The sequence below is a fragment of the Megalops cyprinoides genome, chromosome 9, assembly GCF_013368585.1.
Source record: "Megalops cyprinoides isolate fMegCyp1 chromosome 9, fMegCyp1.pri, whole genome shotgun sequence".
Taxonomy (NCBI): domain Eukaryota; kingdom Metazoa; phylum Chordata; class Actinopteri; order Elopiformes; family Megalopidae; genus Megalops; species Megalops cyprinoides.
This window is the reverse complement of record NC_050591.1, coordinates 24478543-24496244: the sequence shown is the minus strand read 5'-3', so window position 1 is coordinate 24496244 and position 17702 is coordinate 24478543. Positions and strand designations below refer to the sequence as shown.

Below are 17702 nucleotides of genomic sequence, written 5' to 3'. Positions count from 1 at the left end.
GAATACTCTGACTTTGCGTAGATCTAATCACCCTATACAAAAAACAGCCCGGGACAGAGGCAATACATGGCCATGGATGACTGAAAGTGTGGCAACGACCAAGGAACGTGACTTTTATCCGAGGTGACAGCGTCGTCGCTGGCGCATTTTTCAGCTGGTGACACCAGCACGCGTCTCTCTCGGAGGAGCACCTGTCAGCGTCGGCCGGGCGAGCCGCTGAGCTCAGCAGCCCCGCCGTCCCCGAGGACGGGCGTTGGGGAGTGTGGAGAGCGGCACAGGCTGGTCCGTCAGCAGCTGCTCCCTCTCCAACCACCAGCATCCCTCCCTCCCCTGTGCATAGGCCTTGCCTTCCCCCCAGGCTGCCGGCACACCCTGAAACATTTCGCGTTTGCGGAATTCAACTGGCAGCGGATGTTTTCAGATAAAGTCACCGTTTGCGACCCTATAAAAACAAGCTGGCCCTATTTGCTCTCACCCAATGCGAAGGGCCTGCAAGTTGCATGACCCACGTTGGAGAACATGGAGCACAAGCCAACGGATTCATTAAAAACATGTAAAACTAGGTGAAATGCAGCTCCACACATAGGAGTGGTTATGTTGGAGTGTTTTCTCACAGCTTCCTCACATTGCTTTTCGATATACACTGGGGGCTTCATCTTGGAACCAGGAGAGTTTAATTTCACCCTTCGGTCACACATTTCCAATCACTGGTTTAAACTAAAATGATGAAGAGGTGACCCTGCTGGTAAATGATATGGCCTGCAGTTCTAGTGTAGAGCACCTGGGCTCCATAAGGATTCATTCTGACTCATTAGGAACACAACACCTGACAACTTGTCATTCGAATGCCGCTCTAACAATATCCAACAATCAATTCTTTATTTCATTCCAATTTGCCGGCTGCTGCTGATTGACCCGACTCGTGATTGATTCCGTACACTGGAGTGATTTTGATTCAGAACTGACAATAATTTGACAGGTGTGTGGTGTCATGGGTAAAGTAAATGTCCACCCTCTCCTGGAGAGAAGAGGAAGTGCACCCAAATGTAACATATCAGGGTTGGCCCTCCCACCTCCCACGGGCTGAATTTGCTGTGATCCAAGCCATCACTCAGAGGTGGGACCTGGGTCAATTCCCTTTTAACCTGCTAATGCCCTCCACAGCATCCCTCCTCTAAAACCCCATTAGCGTTGCTTTGAGTTCTAATCAGCTGGGCATTGACTGTAATGCTCCTTATTGCTTACAACGCTAAAATCAGTACAGACTATCCAAAGACAACCCTCCCCAATAATTATGCATATACATTTACTTTAAACCCACGCCGTATGTAAAGTCATTACGGAAGAGCGATAAGAGGCGATGAACAGCTTAAGTGGCTTTTACGCATTGTAATCCTTACATTCACAACCGGGACTATAGAGTCAATACCGGGAAGTTTTTTTCCCCCGTTTTTTGTCATTAGAAAGTAATTGGAGTCCTTATGAGAAAACTGTTGAGGCGTTCAGGAATCCATTTCGCATCTGCAAGGAGAGACACCTTCTGTGCTCCCGCACGTCTACACCCTGGCCTCATTTGCTTTGAATCATCCCGGGGCTCACAGGAGCAGAGCGGATGAATCGGCTTCCCACTTTCAAACGGGATGTGTACAGTATTAAAGGCAGACGATGGGCCATGTTTCAGTGTTTACAACTTTCAGCTAACCCCATGTTGCTGTAATACCCATACAGGGTGACTGGGGTCACACAAAAAAGCCAGCACCATCTTGCCACTTTTTCCTTCATACTGCACCAATCTCCATCCATGCCTAGCAGGTGTAATGGAGTGGCCTGTCCTTAGCATAGGATTCACCCCTTCTTCAATCAATCCCAGATGCGGACTAGTTACAAATTTATGTCTATGCATCCAACTGCAACTCCTGTAAATGACCAGGGGCAGCATTATTTGTGGGACAGCGCTTAAACCTTATAGTGGGGTATCATGGAAAGGTCATTCATATAATACTGCATATTTATATAACATTTAATAATAATTAAATATGATTATTAAATAATTAATAATATTAACAACATAATAATATTTAATAATGCAACATAGTTTGCTCCATGCCCTCCCATTCTGAAAATAAATGCATATTTCCCACTCTCACTCCTATAACAGACCTCATGTTTACTACACAATACCAAATAGCTGTCCATTACTTGTCATGGGGAGCAGACTGTACACAATTGAGCACACACTGTTCCTTCGGCTACAATCTCTCCAAAACGATTCATCGTAGCTTTTCACTCTCAGGTTAGAACTTGTTAAAATCATTTGAAAGACAAGAAAACCAATGTCAAAGAATGCCGTCTCTAAATCATAGCTCATTCTGTTTCTGTAGAATATCTTGCGGAGGAACAGTTACATTTCCTTTTCAGTTCAGTGTTCTAACAGAGTCTGAGACCCAGAAGCCGCGTCGGGTAGATAGAGCAGCAGGTAAAAGGTTGTGCATTGGACTCACAGGGGTGCTGCCATCTGACAGTGTGGTCATACTGATGGAGGTGCTCATCTTCCCGGAGGAGGAGAGGGACGGAGGCGAGGGGCTCCTCTTCTCCAGACAGCTGTGGTGCAGGACGTCCTGCCTCTGGACGAAGTCGCGCCAGGCGCGCTGGATACTGTCCCAAAGAGAGCAGGCAAACAGGCTTTAGTGTTCTCACACAGGGTCCTCACACTACACACTCGCATTTGGAAAAACACACACTAACAAACACGCACTGGTGTATAAAGGGCTTGGATTTGATCAAACTGCAAAGTACTAACAAATTAGTATTTACAAATCTGGTAAAATTAGTGGTTGTTTACAAGAATTGTAAGGTAATTTATATAGCCAGTAAGTAAGCAGTCAAAGCAGCCAAAATCATTAATTAATTTTAATTGATCACGAATTGCTGACAGGTACATTTTGATTAGTGGATGATTTGATTAGCTCAGGATTACACAGTTGCCCAGTTAATAGGCACTTCTGCACAGCTAGGGGCTGAACAAACAAATACACAACAAGTTACAGAATGCTTGAGAGTACAATGAGAAAATGGCACAAACATATAGGCACTCTGCTATACAAATCTCCTTGATTAGTACTGGTATTTCACAAAATATGCACAAGGATGTACACAGTAATAGGCGGCAAAAATTACTGTAAGTGTCTATGAGACAATGTCTATAGGACAACAGACCTCTATTTAAACTGGAAAGGTGCTAGATCACCTTTAAACCTCTCAGTGCAGCAATCCAAAGGTGTCATTTGCCTGTTGGCCAGGTGGTGGCAGTGTAGAAATGACTGAAACGCTGCTCACATTTTACTCTTGCCTCAAATATTATGGGACCCGATTCTGCGGCTCCTTTCCCTAGTCAGGATCTGACTTCGGCATGAAAGCACCTTGTCTTTTTCAGCAGTTTGCTGAAACAAAATGGATGCTCCAACAAAATTATTTCCAGGGGGGGTAACAACAACCTCTTCCAAATAAAATGAGCGATGCATGTCTGACACTTTTAATGATGAAAATGTTTGTTTGCTCGGGAGACGGCAGCCCTTAATCCAAGGCTACCATATGTCAGCGTTAGTGGAGTGAGATCTTTGCTGTCTGCCAGGACTTATTAAAACCGGATAAAATGATACCTCCAGAGAGAGCCATCTGCTTCTGCAGGGCTGTGATTGACGTGCCGCGGAGGGCAAGAAGGGCGAGGATTAATGACGTGCTCTGACAGAGAGAATGAGGTGTGTCCATCTCACAAACAAGATGAAAAAAGCCTCACATCAACACTTTGGACTCCAAAGGCCTCATGTTGACTGGGATCTGCGCCACATTGTTCTCCAAGTCCGTCGTCAGCTGATGACTGCAGAGGAGAGGAAGAGGAAGTGGTTCTGATATACTCACAATTAACAAAAGCCCTTCTGCAGAGGTGGAAATGGTCCGGGGGAGGAGATATTTCTTTAGACTGGATTCAATGGGCAGGACTTGTAATCTAAGTAAAACAGTCAGGCGGAGGTGTAGCACAGTGGTAAGGAACAGGGCTTATAACCAAAAGCTTGCCGCTTTCATTCCCTGCTGGAGGTACAGTGGCTGTACCCTTGGGCAAGCGGCTTAACCTGCAATTGCCTCAGTAAATACCAGCTGTATAAATGGATAGCATGTAAAAATTGTAACCTATGTAAGTCTCTCTGGATAAGGGCGTCTGCTAAACGGCAGTAATATAATGTAAGTTTATTAGTAGTTTGATGGACTGCATCAATGTTGCTGCAGACTTCTACAGAGTCATCAGTCTAAAACTTCAAGTTCACAGTGTACCTTCCCTAGAGCCAGTCCACAGCTGTAGGCTGAGCTTTAGCTTAGCAGAATGATGCACCGGACATGTGTGACAGCTTACTGAAGACGAGCATGAGATAGCTTTAAAGTAACTTCCTCAGTCTGTCTGTCTGACACACGCTCAGATACATGCACACAAACTCACTTGCACATATAGACAAACACAAACACACATGCACCCACAAACATAATTCATGGATTCAAGAAAGATACTAGATGGCCATTTCCCAATACTTTTCCCAACTTACAGGTTCCTTATGTGAAATTCCTTGTCTGGTTTAATCAGTGATTCGACAGGGAGCTCTCAGCTTGACTGCTGTAAAAATTAGAGCTCAGTGTAAGAGCATCTTATTAATTAACCCCCTAAAACCTATGGTTCAGGTGGAAATAAGAGTGAACAAAAGACAGGAAAAATATAAAGCCTTATTAGAACCAAATTTAACTAAAGAGCCACAGCACTCTTGCCTGACTATTACATCTTTCTTTTTTCAACTCACTTTCTCTTATAATGTATTTTCTAGGGGTTAGCACATCCATTATGAGTCCATTATGTAACCATAACACAATATTTTATGACAGCCATGTCAGTGTAATACACCGTGCTGTCTGTGGGAAAAGATTTCAAAGTGGTGCATGACTGAAACTGCTCTACATATCTGTCTCTGCTGTGCAATTTGCTGGAGATACAAGGAAGTTAACCAACTTCGGCTGCCATTTATTCACTTTACATAAAGATCATTATTATGTGTTGCGTAATACTCAACCAATTCAAACAAACTGACCCCAACATGTACATGTATTTTAACAAATGAAAGGATTTGCATTACTGAATAACTGGTAAAGCCTGGGAAAGCAACCAAGAAAACAAAAGACAAAGGAAAAAAGAAAGAAAAACCTTTCCTCCAGAGTCCGTTTCCATCACAATATTAAAATTATCAAATTTAGACAAACATGATCATAAACAGAAGAATGCTTTAAGTACATAACTAAGTATTACTTTTCTAATTTGTTTTTGAGTGAAAATGTTGTATGTCAACAATGTGTTACTGGGCACTGCAAGGATTCACATAGTATTGTATAGCGAGTGTTTGCCATTGTTTTTTGCCTTGGTTAGTTTCATAAGTGCATTTTAACCGCTAGTCTAAATAGCTGGCAGCTTAGGCTTCCCCACTCAGCAGGCAGCTCATCTGCTTATTAACTGAACTGAGCATGTATTGGGTGTGTCTGCGATGAGGCATCAGCTTTCATTCTCAGCCTCATCATACTAAGACTCTATGTACAAAGACAAGGGAGCCTACCTATGGCATTCCACCAATGGATGCCACAGAGGGAGGCCTTGTCATATCAGTATCCCATATTGCTACTGTTAATTAACTCAATGAACTAAGTGCATCCCTCCATTATATATAAGTTTTACTTCATGGTGTGTGTTGGTATTGTGCTGGAATGATATGCTCCTGTTTGGTATATTGTGTTGAACTTGTCCATTGGGCCGGGTGCACATTTGTGGTCTCAGCCTTGCGTGTTTGATGCTGGGTCCTGCTCGTATGGATGGCGGTGTCCTTGTTTGTGTAACGTTGTTTTGCCTGATGCATTTTGTGCTTGTCATTGAGATCCTCACATGTACTCACATCTGGAACATTGCTCTGGATAACAGCATCTGCCAGATGTCAACAATGTTAATGTAACGTTAAATGTACTCATCTTGTACGCCGCTCTGGATAAGAGTGTCTGCTAAGTGACGAAAAGTAAATGTGAATAGAATAGGAGTGGATGTCTTGTGTTATACATGGTCATATAGCTAGATATGACTATCAAGCTGTAGTCTTTCTAACCAAGGGACATGCTGTCTCCTGAGGACGCCTGTCTATGTTTACAACTTAATACCAATGATAGGATAATAGATAGGTAGCCACACATTGCAGGTTATTGAGTTGGATTAAATGGAACCATATGTTATTGATCCCTTAAAGGGAAATTGGTTTGTGACTTGTGCTGTATGTTGACATTGTGTACAGTTTTAGTACAGCACACGAAGAGCAGTAAATATACAATATATCTAAATATACAATACATTCCTTAAAATCAATGAACACACCACATACTTAAAGATGTAAAAGACAAGAAGACACGTCACAAGAGATAAAATCATAAAAAAATCTATACATCCTAACACTAAAGTGGTCATTTGACAAGCTACTTACATGTGTACAAATAGTCACACTCCCAAATTTCTACACACACACAAACACACACACACACAAACACAAACACACACACACACACACACACACACACACACTTACTTAGATTATATTTGATTAGATGCTGTTATCCTAGAGTGATGTACATAGCTTACAATTTTTACATGTGATCCATTTATACAACTGAATAGTTACCGAGGCAACTGAGGTTAAGTACCTTGCCTAAGGGCCCGCCTGGGAACAGTAGCAGGAACCTCTGGGTTATGAGTCATGCTCCCTACCACACATCTTTACCACTACATTATTGCCTATGGAAGGCAAAAAAACAGCATATAATCTTTGAAATTCAGATTCAACATTCAGATTTGAAAAATGTAAGGGGAATAAACTTCATGTTAAACAAACATATTCTGAGGAATGGCCTGAGCTGCACCATAAATACAAAAAAACCTATGTTAGACACATGGCCGAGCAAAAAAAAAAAAAAATCAGTTGAAATTATGTGCAAATAAACTGAATATTTTTTCCACATTTTTCACATTGGTGTGGTTAAAAAACTCTCAAAATATATTTTAATGATACTTGCCAGAAAAATTCCCCCTAAGGAAGATATTAGTCCAGAGTACTGAACTGGTTTTAACTGGTGTTAAAGGGGTTAAAAATTGAGATTAACTTTGAAGTTGGGTTAATTTGTTGTTATGCGGCTGCTAGCACTAACCACATAATACACCTCCATGAGTGCGTGTGGATTTCAGCATGCATAATATAATGTGTGTGCATGTGTGTGTGTGTGTGTGTGTGTCTATGTGTGTAAATATGTGTGTGTGTGTGCGTGTGTGTGTGTGTGTGTATACTCACTTGTGCAGATGGTATCTTCCATCGCTCACATGTTTCAGACCATTCTGGAGCCTCTTCAGCTCCTCCTGAGATAGAGAGGGAAAAACAGGAAAGAGGGAGTTAAGTCTCTCCTATGTCTCCTAACACTCAAGTGTCTGTTCTCATCCTCGCGACTTACAGCTGAATCTAGGACGAAATGTCATAATGCACTAATAACACTCAGCAGATCTGACACTGAAGGTAAAGCAGTTGAAGAAGGGAGGCGAAGGCGCTGCCCACTCCCATCTCCCGCACTCTAAACGCAGTCAAGCTCTCTCCTCTTCATCTTCCAGGGCCCCTGGCCTTCCACGACCCCACTCAGCCCCCCAAGACTCATGCGGCTCCTTCACCCACCCTCGCGCAGCCACGGGTTAGGAAACATGCTGAAGTCCCTGCACTTCACTCAACGATCCGCTTCTGGTTTAATAATTCCCTTTAATAAGGGTAGGCTTCCTGCTGAATAATTAAAAGGACTAATTTAATTACAAGTGGAATTAAACTGGAGCATCTCTCTCAGTGTTGCTGGGGGACCATGTGAAGCAGGGTACAGCACAAGACGAGGTAGTGTGTGTCGTGATAGAGTGCATATACAGGGGTGTGGGTGCGTGTGTGCATTAAGGTTTGTGGGAGTTATGTGGGGTGGTTTGTAAGAGGCTCAGTTCTGGGATTAAAATGTGAATTGCATGCATTCTGAGTGCTGCAGCTTTTAAAAGGAGACCACAAGTTGCATTTTTCTGAGGTATGTTTACCAGAAACAAAGAGGAGAAACGAAATATCAGATATTGCAGATGATCAAACACCAATGAGCCATATGTACACAGATGGTGTGTGTTGATATTTGCTCTCAAAGTTGATATAATTTTGTACACATTTTGCCAACAGTTTTGTCCTTGCATTGTTGATAAAGAGTGAAAAAGAAAAAAAAAGACACGATAAATTGAAGGAATTAAGCTGAAGCCATATTTCACTAATATTGCTAATTTGCAGTCTATTTATTCAGTTCCTCTTCAGCTCCAAAGCCCCTGTTCTAATATGGCTGCTTTTCATTTAAATGAAAATCCTATTAAAATGTGTAAAGCCATGTTGAGATGAAGATACAGATGGTCTGCACGCCTTCTGGCCACGGTGCGCAGCGCAAATCATGACAGTCTTGGGTTTGAATCCACAGCGGGATATTGCCATTGTTCCTTTGATCTGTACAAATGTGCTATACATTCTGGGAGTCTCCTGGGTCCAGCACTCTTACTGGAAAGTGCTTTGAGGTTGTAATTGAGATTGTAGCTGTGATATTAGTATCAGACCGCATTAGCCAAAGTGCAGGGAACAACGAGAAAAGACCAACTTTCCGGCCCATTTAGCCGGTTTCACGAGCGACTGCACCCGCGGAGCAAAGCCAGCCCATTCCGCATGCTCTGTGAAAATAACCTTCACCTCCGTGTGCCTCACTCACGCAGAGAATGAGCCGGGCCCAGCTCCGTCTCGCCACTGCAGCTTTGCTCAAGCTCCCCCCGCTTCTCTGTGAATCCGTGTCACCCTCGTCTCTCCAAATCCCTTAAAAATCCTCACAGGGACCGAGAGTCCATCATAAAGCGCTTTTCGGCCTAAATAATTTTTTTTTTTTTAGGTTACCTAGGAAAAGGAGGGCAACGGCTGATTTGAGAGACTCTGTAATAGAGTTGCTCTGTGACTGAATGAGACAATCATTTCAATTTCCTCCGGAGTTACTGATGGGCTTGTCACTGCTTACCGGGACTATTAGCTCTCCCTTCACTCAAAAAGCACCAGCAAGGTCGAGCTCCTGCCTCTCCACTACGATAATGCGACCTGGAATCAGTGCACCACACTTATTTTTTTATTTTTTCCCAGGAGAGACACACTGCAGGCAAATTGATGCCCTCAGCCTGGGAGCGAAGTGGCAGATGTCAATCACTGGCAGAGTTTCAGTGACACTCCCTAAACCTGCCCAAAGTTTGCCCTGTACAAGTCCTTGCAAAGCCATGCACAACTCACTGATGGGAAACATGTTTAAGCACCCAAGCTTGAGTAGAGAGCATGGGTCACAGATACTGTTCATATCAATGCTCCAGCCATCATCATCCCTTAAATAGGCTAAAGTACATGTCTGCAGAGAAACTGTTTCAGAGGACCAAACAGAGTCAGAAGTGGGGAGAGAAAGGAGAGAGGACCCTTATCTGCCATACATTGGAATGGTTGGAGGTTTACAGTGGAAGCAGGACCAAAAGACTCCTAAAGCGCAGTGATGAGCTTTAACTCAGTGACTCACTTTTATTTTAAAATGGACTGTTGTACAACTGTAGACTGTGTGTGTGTGTGTGTGTGTGTGTGTGTGTGTGTGTGTGTCCTCTCTAGCATTAATTCACTTCTTCTTTCAAAAAGAGCTGATTTAAGCATTCACTAAACCGCTTTAAAAAAACAACAACTAGATTAAAAACTCTAAATGGAGTTTAATGCAACTGATAAACAACACAGTCTTTGTCCTCCTGAATTACTGGGGGATCTTGGGCGATGGGGCAGATAAGCATCTGCAAAGAAAACCTCTGGCCTAATTGTGTTCCTTACTGCAACAGCACCTCCACATGGATCAATTCCTTCTCCAGGAACTGGGCCCTTTTTTGCACTGAGGAATCAGAGTCCAAAAGACCAGGAAATAAAAAGAAGCTTTGCATAATTTAGCAATGCTAAGGACAGAAAATCTATACTCATTTTGGGTTTTGCACTGGCAAGCATGGGGTATTGATTATCAGGGCTTGTGGGGAGAATTTATGAACATGGTTTGGGATTGCATGGGACCAAACAAAAGTGCTGCTGATGATGGCTGGACCTTGAACTCTCAGAGCTGTAAAAAAAAAACACAGGAAATAGACCTTCTGACAGCCGGCTACATTCACTTCACACCTCCCGATCAGAATAAATAGGGGGGGGGGGGGGAGAGAAGAGAGTGAAGGAGCTGAAAAGAGGGGGATGACAGCTAGGGAGAGGGAGGGGTGAGAATGATAGAAAAACTGAGGAGAGAGGGGGAGATGAGGACTGTGGGAGAGGGTGGAGGGTGGTGTTTAGAGCCCAAGGTGGACCCTGTGGCTCTGGAGAAATTAAACTGGATCGGCGCCAGGCGAGCAAGCGGAGAACGAGAGAGACGGCGCCAGCGTGAGTTACGGCCTTCATCTCGCCTGTTTGCCAGGTATAAATCTCTCCCTCGCCTCTCTGGAGCTCCCGGAGAGTAGTGGCGGGGAGGTGTGGGATGCCAGTAATGAAGGCCCTTTCGTAAAGTTGTGATAAAAGAGTGGACACCGAATCTAACATCATGCTGCTTGTTTAAACACCAGAAGCACAGCATTTACAGTGTCCCGCTTCCTATTAATGCACTGAACATGGGCACTAAACAGACATTAATGATATAATGATGGATAAAATGAAATTATCAAACACTCATAGTTCAAAAACAGACAGCTACAGAACTGGACATAATTGCTATATCTAGCCCAACGTTTGAAGTAGATCAGCATCATGTAGCTATGACTGATATATTTTTTATATTCCTTCAGATACTTGCTTAACACATTCAGCTTTGAATACAGCGAACCCATTTTCCATGCTTAACATCTTCAGACTTTGAGGGGTTTCAGCTGAGGTCTTCAAGTTTCAGGCTTTATCTCAACCAATGTTAGCAGAGGACTGCAATGAAGTAATGCACCTCATTCAATTACACACCAAATCAAAGACACGTTCGCTCACTCACTCTGTTAGGTCCATCAGCACTGCAGCGGCCTCGTTAATACTTTATGAGTTTCACAGCGATCAAATTGAAACTGGCAACAGTGCAGAGCATCGCTACGGACAGCAGAGGAGATGAACCTCATATCAGTACAGCTGTGTTTGCTCTCTTAATGAAGTCAATTAGCTTCAAGATACCTTGTGTATTTTACAAGCCAAAGTCCTGGAGTAAACATACGTTTTCAGAAGCGAAGATATATATAACTGTCTGAGCAAACACAAGAACTAGGGCAGAATCCGGTCCCTCTCATTGAGGTGTGAGGTTGCCAGGCACTACCGTCTCCAGGGAGACAGCGTATCGCGTCATTGGTGGTGATGGGCAGGCGGCGAGGCAAGGAGCCGGCACGTCAATGCCCAGGAGAGAAGGGCAGACATGCCCTTCCAGCAGCCATAATCACCGTCGACTCCGTTTCCAGGGACACCGTTCTCGGCAACGATCTGTCGCCTCGCAGCAGAGTTTCTCCCGGTGACAAGTGATCCTGTCTCTTCTCACTTCGTCCCTGGGGTGGCTGGTGCTCCGGCTCTTATCTGGAGCCGGTCCAGACAGAGGATGACTTCTGTGTCTGCTCCTGTCCGGAGTCTGCCAGAGCGATGGCTCCGGTGTCCCCGAACGACCCCTCCGTACGAGTGGCACGGCTGGACCTGTCAGGCTGCTTAATGACGGACACTGTGTTCTGTTCTCCCCGGGAAGAGGCAGCCCCGCATTCAGAGATGGCGTAAATGGAGGGAATTAGAATGCTCTTCAGACCGTAAACATTAAAGCGGCGCTAACGTCGGTAATGGGGGATGCTGAACTTCTAATGGCCCCGCATGCGCCGTGGCTTAAACGACAAAACAAGATGTGAGATGTGCATATTCAGGGAGAGGATCTAATATTGCAACCATGCAGAACGGTGCTGACAATTTGAGCATGGATGGGTTGCATACAGGTGCCTTGAATGTAGAACAGTGTGGAGGCTTGGCACAGCTCCAGCCCTCTGGCATGGCCTACGTGCCCCCTGGCACTCTTCCCTCGCCTCCACAGCAGGCACCTTCAGCTGGGCACGCGCCGCATCCAGCCAGCACCGGCAAACTGCTCTGGCAGCCTGAGCCGCTCTGTAATTACCCACGCTGCACTGGGAGCATCTGTAACACATTGAGATATGCTGCGGCAGACAGGCAAGCCGCTCCGCGTCGCATCGCGGGCGTGCGCGGGCGGACATGTGTTCATCTGCGCTCCGCTCGTGCGCTCCCGCGACACATTTAGACGTTCAGAGTACACGCCGCATGCGGGCGGCTCCTCTGTGAACGCACGCTGACAAACAGACAAACAAACAAAAGAGAGAAAGGATGAATATTTAAACACGCCACGGGAGCAGCCGTCAGACTGTCAGACTGAACCACGTGAACCTTTTCTGCAGGGACAGCTGGTCTCCCAAGATCCAACTAATGTTCGCGATCAACGCCTCTCTTCTCTTTTCGGAACAGTTAATTTGTGATCCAATATCATGAGCGTTTCAATTTAAACAACACTGCACTTACCTTTTCACTAGAACTAAATGTACACCTATGGCCACCTGCACTACATACAGCCAATATACATCTACACTAGATATGAGTGCAATGGGCCCACAGTATCCTGTACAGTATGTATCATATACCTCCAGGACAGTCTGTCTCTCTCTCATAAGAACACTGTAATGTAAATGTTTAGGAAAGTGACTGTCCTATTTTTTGCAGGTTGATGATTGATAAGCCTGATAAGCTTGAAAAATATTGTCTGGCACTAGACCTGAAGCCCTACACATGTGACCTTAATGTGACCTCACTCATTTACGAAGAAAAACTACATATAGGTGAGAGAGGAATTACATGCATGTGAGAGACAGCCAGAAAGTGAGAAGACTTATAGGTAAGAGACAGAGAAAGGTGACATAGGTTAGAGACAGAGAGACAAATTATACATGATGAACACATAGAGGACTTGCAGGTGAGAGACAAAATATCCAGAATATTTTGATAAATGACACGCAAGTTTAATTTGTTACCTTTATTGCATAAGTAGTTTTGCAGGCATTCTACAGGTGTTGCGAAGGAAAATGTGCTTAGAAACGTGTCAACCTTTAGAAGAATTATGCACGCTCCTCCACTGTACAGTAAAACTTAGGGAATGATTATCATTTTAAGACTCCTCTGGTGTGTAATAATTTAACCAATAAAATGTGCCGTTAACATGCCACACCAAACACCCTTTAAAACCTGCAAACACTTTACATCTCCTTGTTTAAACCTGTCATTTTAATGTCGTGAAAATAATGCACCAATAAAAATTCTATTCCGACTACAAATTAAGCATCTTGAACAGGCCTCACAATAATATTTTTATTGAGCAACGCGGCTAATTGAGATTGTAATATGCTTTGTTTGTCAGTATTATGATATTGTCTTCCCTTCTGAGTCCACTAAAATCATCCCGTTCTCCCCAGTAGAGACAGGTTTATGCCATAGAGCAGTGGGATCATTAACATGAGAGGCATGTTAAGGCAAAACTCTTGTCTGAACACAAATCAATGGACTGCCTCTGCTACAGTGCAGATCTACCCTGCCTTCCTGCAGGTGCCTGGGCAGTCCAGTGGCAGCCAGTCCATGACTTTGCATCTTTGATTTCATAAATAACTCCGTGCCCTCAGTTTATTTCAGTCAGGCTCCCTTCCAAAGACCTGCATGCTATTCATGCTAACCCCCCCCCCCCAACTGCTGTGTTATTCTGACACCATGGGTGGGTCACAGTATAGATTCGGCTTAGAGCCTAAACACAGTCTGTGTCATCTGCCGCCCTATCACAATACACACACGCAAGCTCACACAAGGTTTCAATCTGGTGCTAAACACAACTTTTGGCATGCGCCACAATACTAGAAATACACACATCCATGCACACACAATGTCAATACAATGAGGTGATGAATGCAGCCTGTGGGGTGTGATGCAGGTACTCGTGTTCGCAGACGCACACACTGCAGTCAGACTGTGCTGCAGTTAGGGTGCTTCAGTCATAGTTCCCCCATTAGCAGGCCAGGCAAACGAGGAGCCAAAATGAGTGATGTGCTGGAGGACCGGCTGCCCCGCCGTAACATTAATTGTAAGAGAAATAAATGCACATGGTGTTTAAACTCCGAAATTAGGCAGGGAAATTGGACAAGGCGGTCCCGATGGTTGATGGACAGCACTGATAAATTCGACATCACTGAGAGAACGGTGTGAGTGGCCATTAGCCAATCATTTCTCTAAAGTATTGAAACTAATGAAGTAGAAAGTCATGAAAAGAAAAAAAAAACCCTCCAATCTTTGATTAATGGCTAAGCCTGGCTGCTGAAATGGGAATCAGTGAAGTGTACTTGGTGATGGAGGTGAAGTAGAGGGAGCTGATTAGAGGAAAGCACATTTTGGAGCCTCAGAATGAGTACCTGTTCCTTTCTCCTACTTCTCTAATGAAAGACCTGGATTTAAATGGATTACAGTTGTGTTCGGCTAATGGTACCATTTTGTGTCCCAGGAAGGAGATTGAAATCATGGTCCACCGCATTACCCTTTAGGTAAAAATCACTCACCTGGCTGTGCTTTAAAAAGTACTGCGAGCGGTTTCATTAAAACCAATGTGATTCAATCTAGAAGCACCGTGAAAAACACAATTAACTGAGTATTTAAAAAAGCAATTTTTGATTGTTTTAAATGGACGGAGTACTGACATAAAATGTATGTACAGTAATACGCAGAGCCACAGCACTTTCATCGGCATACATGACTTTGCAGGCAAATATAAAATACAATGTGAAGCCCTGATCGCTCTCATGAGGATATAAAATTCCTGTGGAGGGGGGGCACCGTGAAAATAGAGGTTCGTAAATCACAAGGTTCAATATTAAATTCCAGATGGTCAGAGTAAGAGTATCAAAATTCTTATGGTTACTGCTCGCATAGCATATAAATCAATGCATGTTAATTTAGCATTTTGTGGTGTTTTTTCCACCTCCACAAAAAAACACACTAATTATGGCTCTCTCAATGGTGACATTTGTATGACAACATCTTGCTGGCACCTACCAGAATCAGTAGCAAAACAGAGCTTTGGCAGATCTACGATTCACGTGCATGTGCATGCAAGCGTACACACATGCATACCACATAGAAGCATGTACACGCAAATGGGCAAATTTTGGCATGAACATGGATGTTTGTACACACATACACACACACACACGTTTATAGATTTTAAAAGATGCTGTGTGAGGAGGGAGAGGTTGGTCATGTTGCCACGTGTGCATATGTATTTTAATAAATACCTCAGAGTAAAATATCTGCAGTACGACAGTGAAACACAAGAACAGAAGCAGTGATATTGTTTTCTTTAATGGTGAGAATGGTATTATTTCATTTCTCTGCTAGCCCCATGTTATTTGCTTCAATTGTTTTTGATGAAAATATGGTCCCAGAGGCAATTCAAATAAACCAACAACTAAAACACACATGAAAACAGAATAACATCATGGATGTTCAAATATTGCAGACGGGATTTGTCAAGAGACCTGCTCCTTAATGCTAGAGGGCCTATCGACATGTGAGATGGAGGGCTTTGCATTGTGATATTAATATCCTTAGGACGGTCTTCCCTCAGTGACTCACAAACACTGCTTAAACTGTAGCACTGTACAAAGCTTATGCATTCGGTCGAGCACTTCACCACCTGGGTTTTTTGCTAGAGAAATGACACCTTAGTGCCTACCTCAAAATGCAGCCTTAAACCCTAACTTTGCCCTGAAACACATACCCACAGAAAAAGAATAGAACCACATACACACCCAAAATTGACAGCTACCATGAGACATATGCACAATGTCATCACCCTGACAATTCACATTCCTCAAAGGTGCTTCCCAAGAATCATGTTTTATACGCACGTACTTCTCCCCCATTATAACTCTGATAATTTTATTTTTTTCCCCTTATTTTCCTTCTGTAAAGCTATCATCTGAAATCAACCATGTAGAAAATGAAAACAATTTAAATATTTTCCAGTTTTGAGAGTTAGCACGGGCCCAGCGCGGTTGTTCATCTGTGGATGGCTGCTTTTTACGACTCCATAGAGGAAGTGAGGGAGAGAGGGAGAAGCAGGGAGAGAAGGGGAGAGGGAGAGAGAGAGAGAGCTGGAGAGTGAGAGAGGGAGAAAAAGGGGGGGCTCTGAGATATAGTTGGATGAATAAAGAACGTCCTGCTCTGTAGCTTACATCACACTATGATCAGCCACACATGTGCAATCAAACCATGTGTCTCCCGCTCACCACCGTCTGAATTCATAACCCCACCACTCTCCCTGACTGAGAGATTGGAAAATTTCAGGTGAAAAATAACTCATTTTTAGCACACCTGTCTCCGGTGTGACATTAAACATGCATGCAATCGCTTTGCTGGAAGGTGTGGAGTGAAATGCTGCATCCTGTACCAAGTGCGGCGAAATGCAGACCTATAAAGCTGCAAACCTGACCCTGGTTGTGTTTACACACAGGAGGGAACGGAGTGCAAAATCAATCAACACCAACACTGCTGAGCCCATTAGGAGGCCAACACGAGGCCACCACAGCCAGCATGTGACAACAGCGCAACACCACTGTGGCTTTGCAGCAAAGTCACCCCCTCACTGCGATGTCAAGAAGCGGTTGCATTAAGAAGTGACGGACCCGCAGAGGTGGCTTTCAGGCCACTGCACCACAAGACACCGCAACTCGTGGGGTCGGCCTGGGTTGGCTCTTAGCATGCAAAATGATCCCTGCATTAGGTGTGAGAGGTTCTGCCACACAACTCATGATAGCGAGGTCACCATTTCACACCTTCTTGATCTGCTCCCTGTCTCTGAAAGCAGAGCTAGTTACTTCACAGAGAGAGAGAGAAACAGAGAGAGAGAGAAACAGAGAGAGAGAGAGAGAGAGAGAGAGAGAGAGAGAAAGAATCACAGAAAACATCCACTTTTAACAGGCTGCTGACAGCGGCCTGAGGTATTTAAAAACACCCAGCATAATCGCGCAATGTCACAGCTGATTGTTCCTCCGGCTTCCCGGCCTCTTCACTTTCTTTATTTGACTTTTCAGAGGAAATCTTTTGTGAGAATGTGGACAGAGGCGGATTTGCAATTATAGCACTCTCCCGTTATCAGGAGAGGCTGTGCCATTTCTTCTGGCGGAGCCGGTGGACGTAGACTGACGGGCGCACGCCGAATCCTCCCGATACCGCAGCAATGAATATTCTCCATGTGTTTGGCTTCTCCACTGCACCTGTCAGATGTTCCTTCTGACATCCTGGAACTGAGTCAAACCACTCACCCATACAGTAATAACCTTGACTTTCAGATGAGAAAATACACGTCTTTCTGCGTGCCGGTGATTGTAAAATATATAAACATTTAAACGCGCTGACATGCATGTATGTATTTACATATTACATACCCTATTT

At 44.1% G+C, this 17702-nt stretch overlaps 1 protein-coding gene across 1 annotated transcript in view; it reads right to left on the bottom strand.

Annotated features, from left to right (window-relative positions):
- Nucleotides 1-222: 222 nt before the first annotated feature.
- LOC118783686 (IQ domain-containing protein J-like) overlaps nt 223-17702 on the bottom strand; it is a 42492-nt gene continuing 25012 nt past the window's right edge. The window contains exons 2-5 of the mRNA XM_036537638.1: nt 7410-7474; nt 3797-3877; nt 2502-2655; nt 223-372 (exon numbers count right to left, since the gene is read on the bottom strand). Of these exons, the coding sequence (XP_036393531.1) occupies nt 223-372; nt 2502-2655; nt 3797-3877; nt 7410-7474 (450 nt within the window). The remainder of the gene's footprint in view (nt 373-2501; nt 2656-3796; nt 3878-7409; nt 7475-17702) is intronic.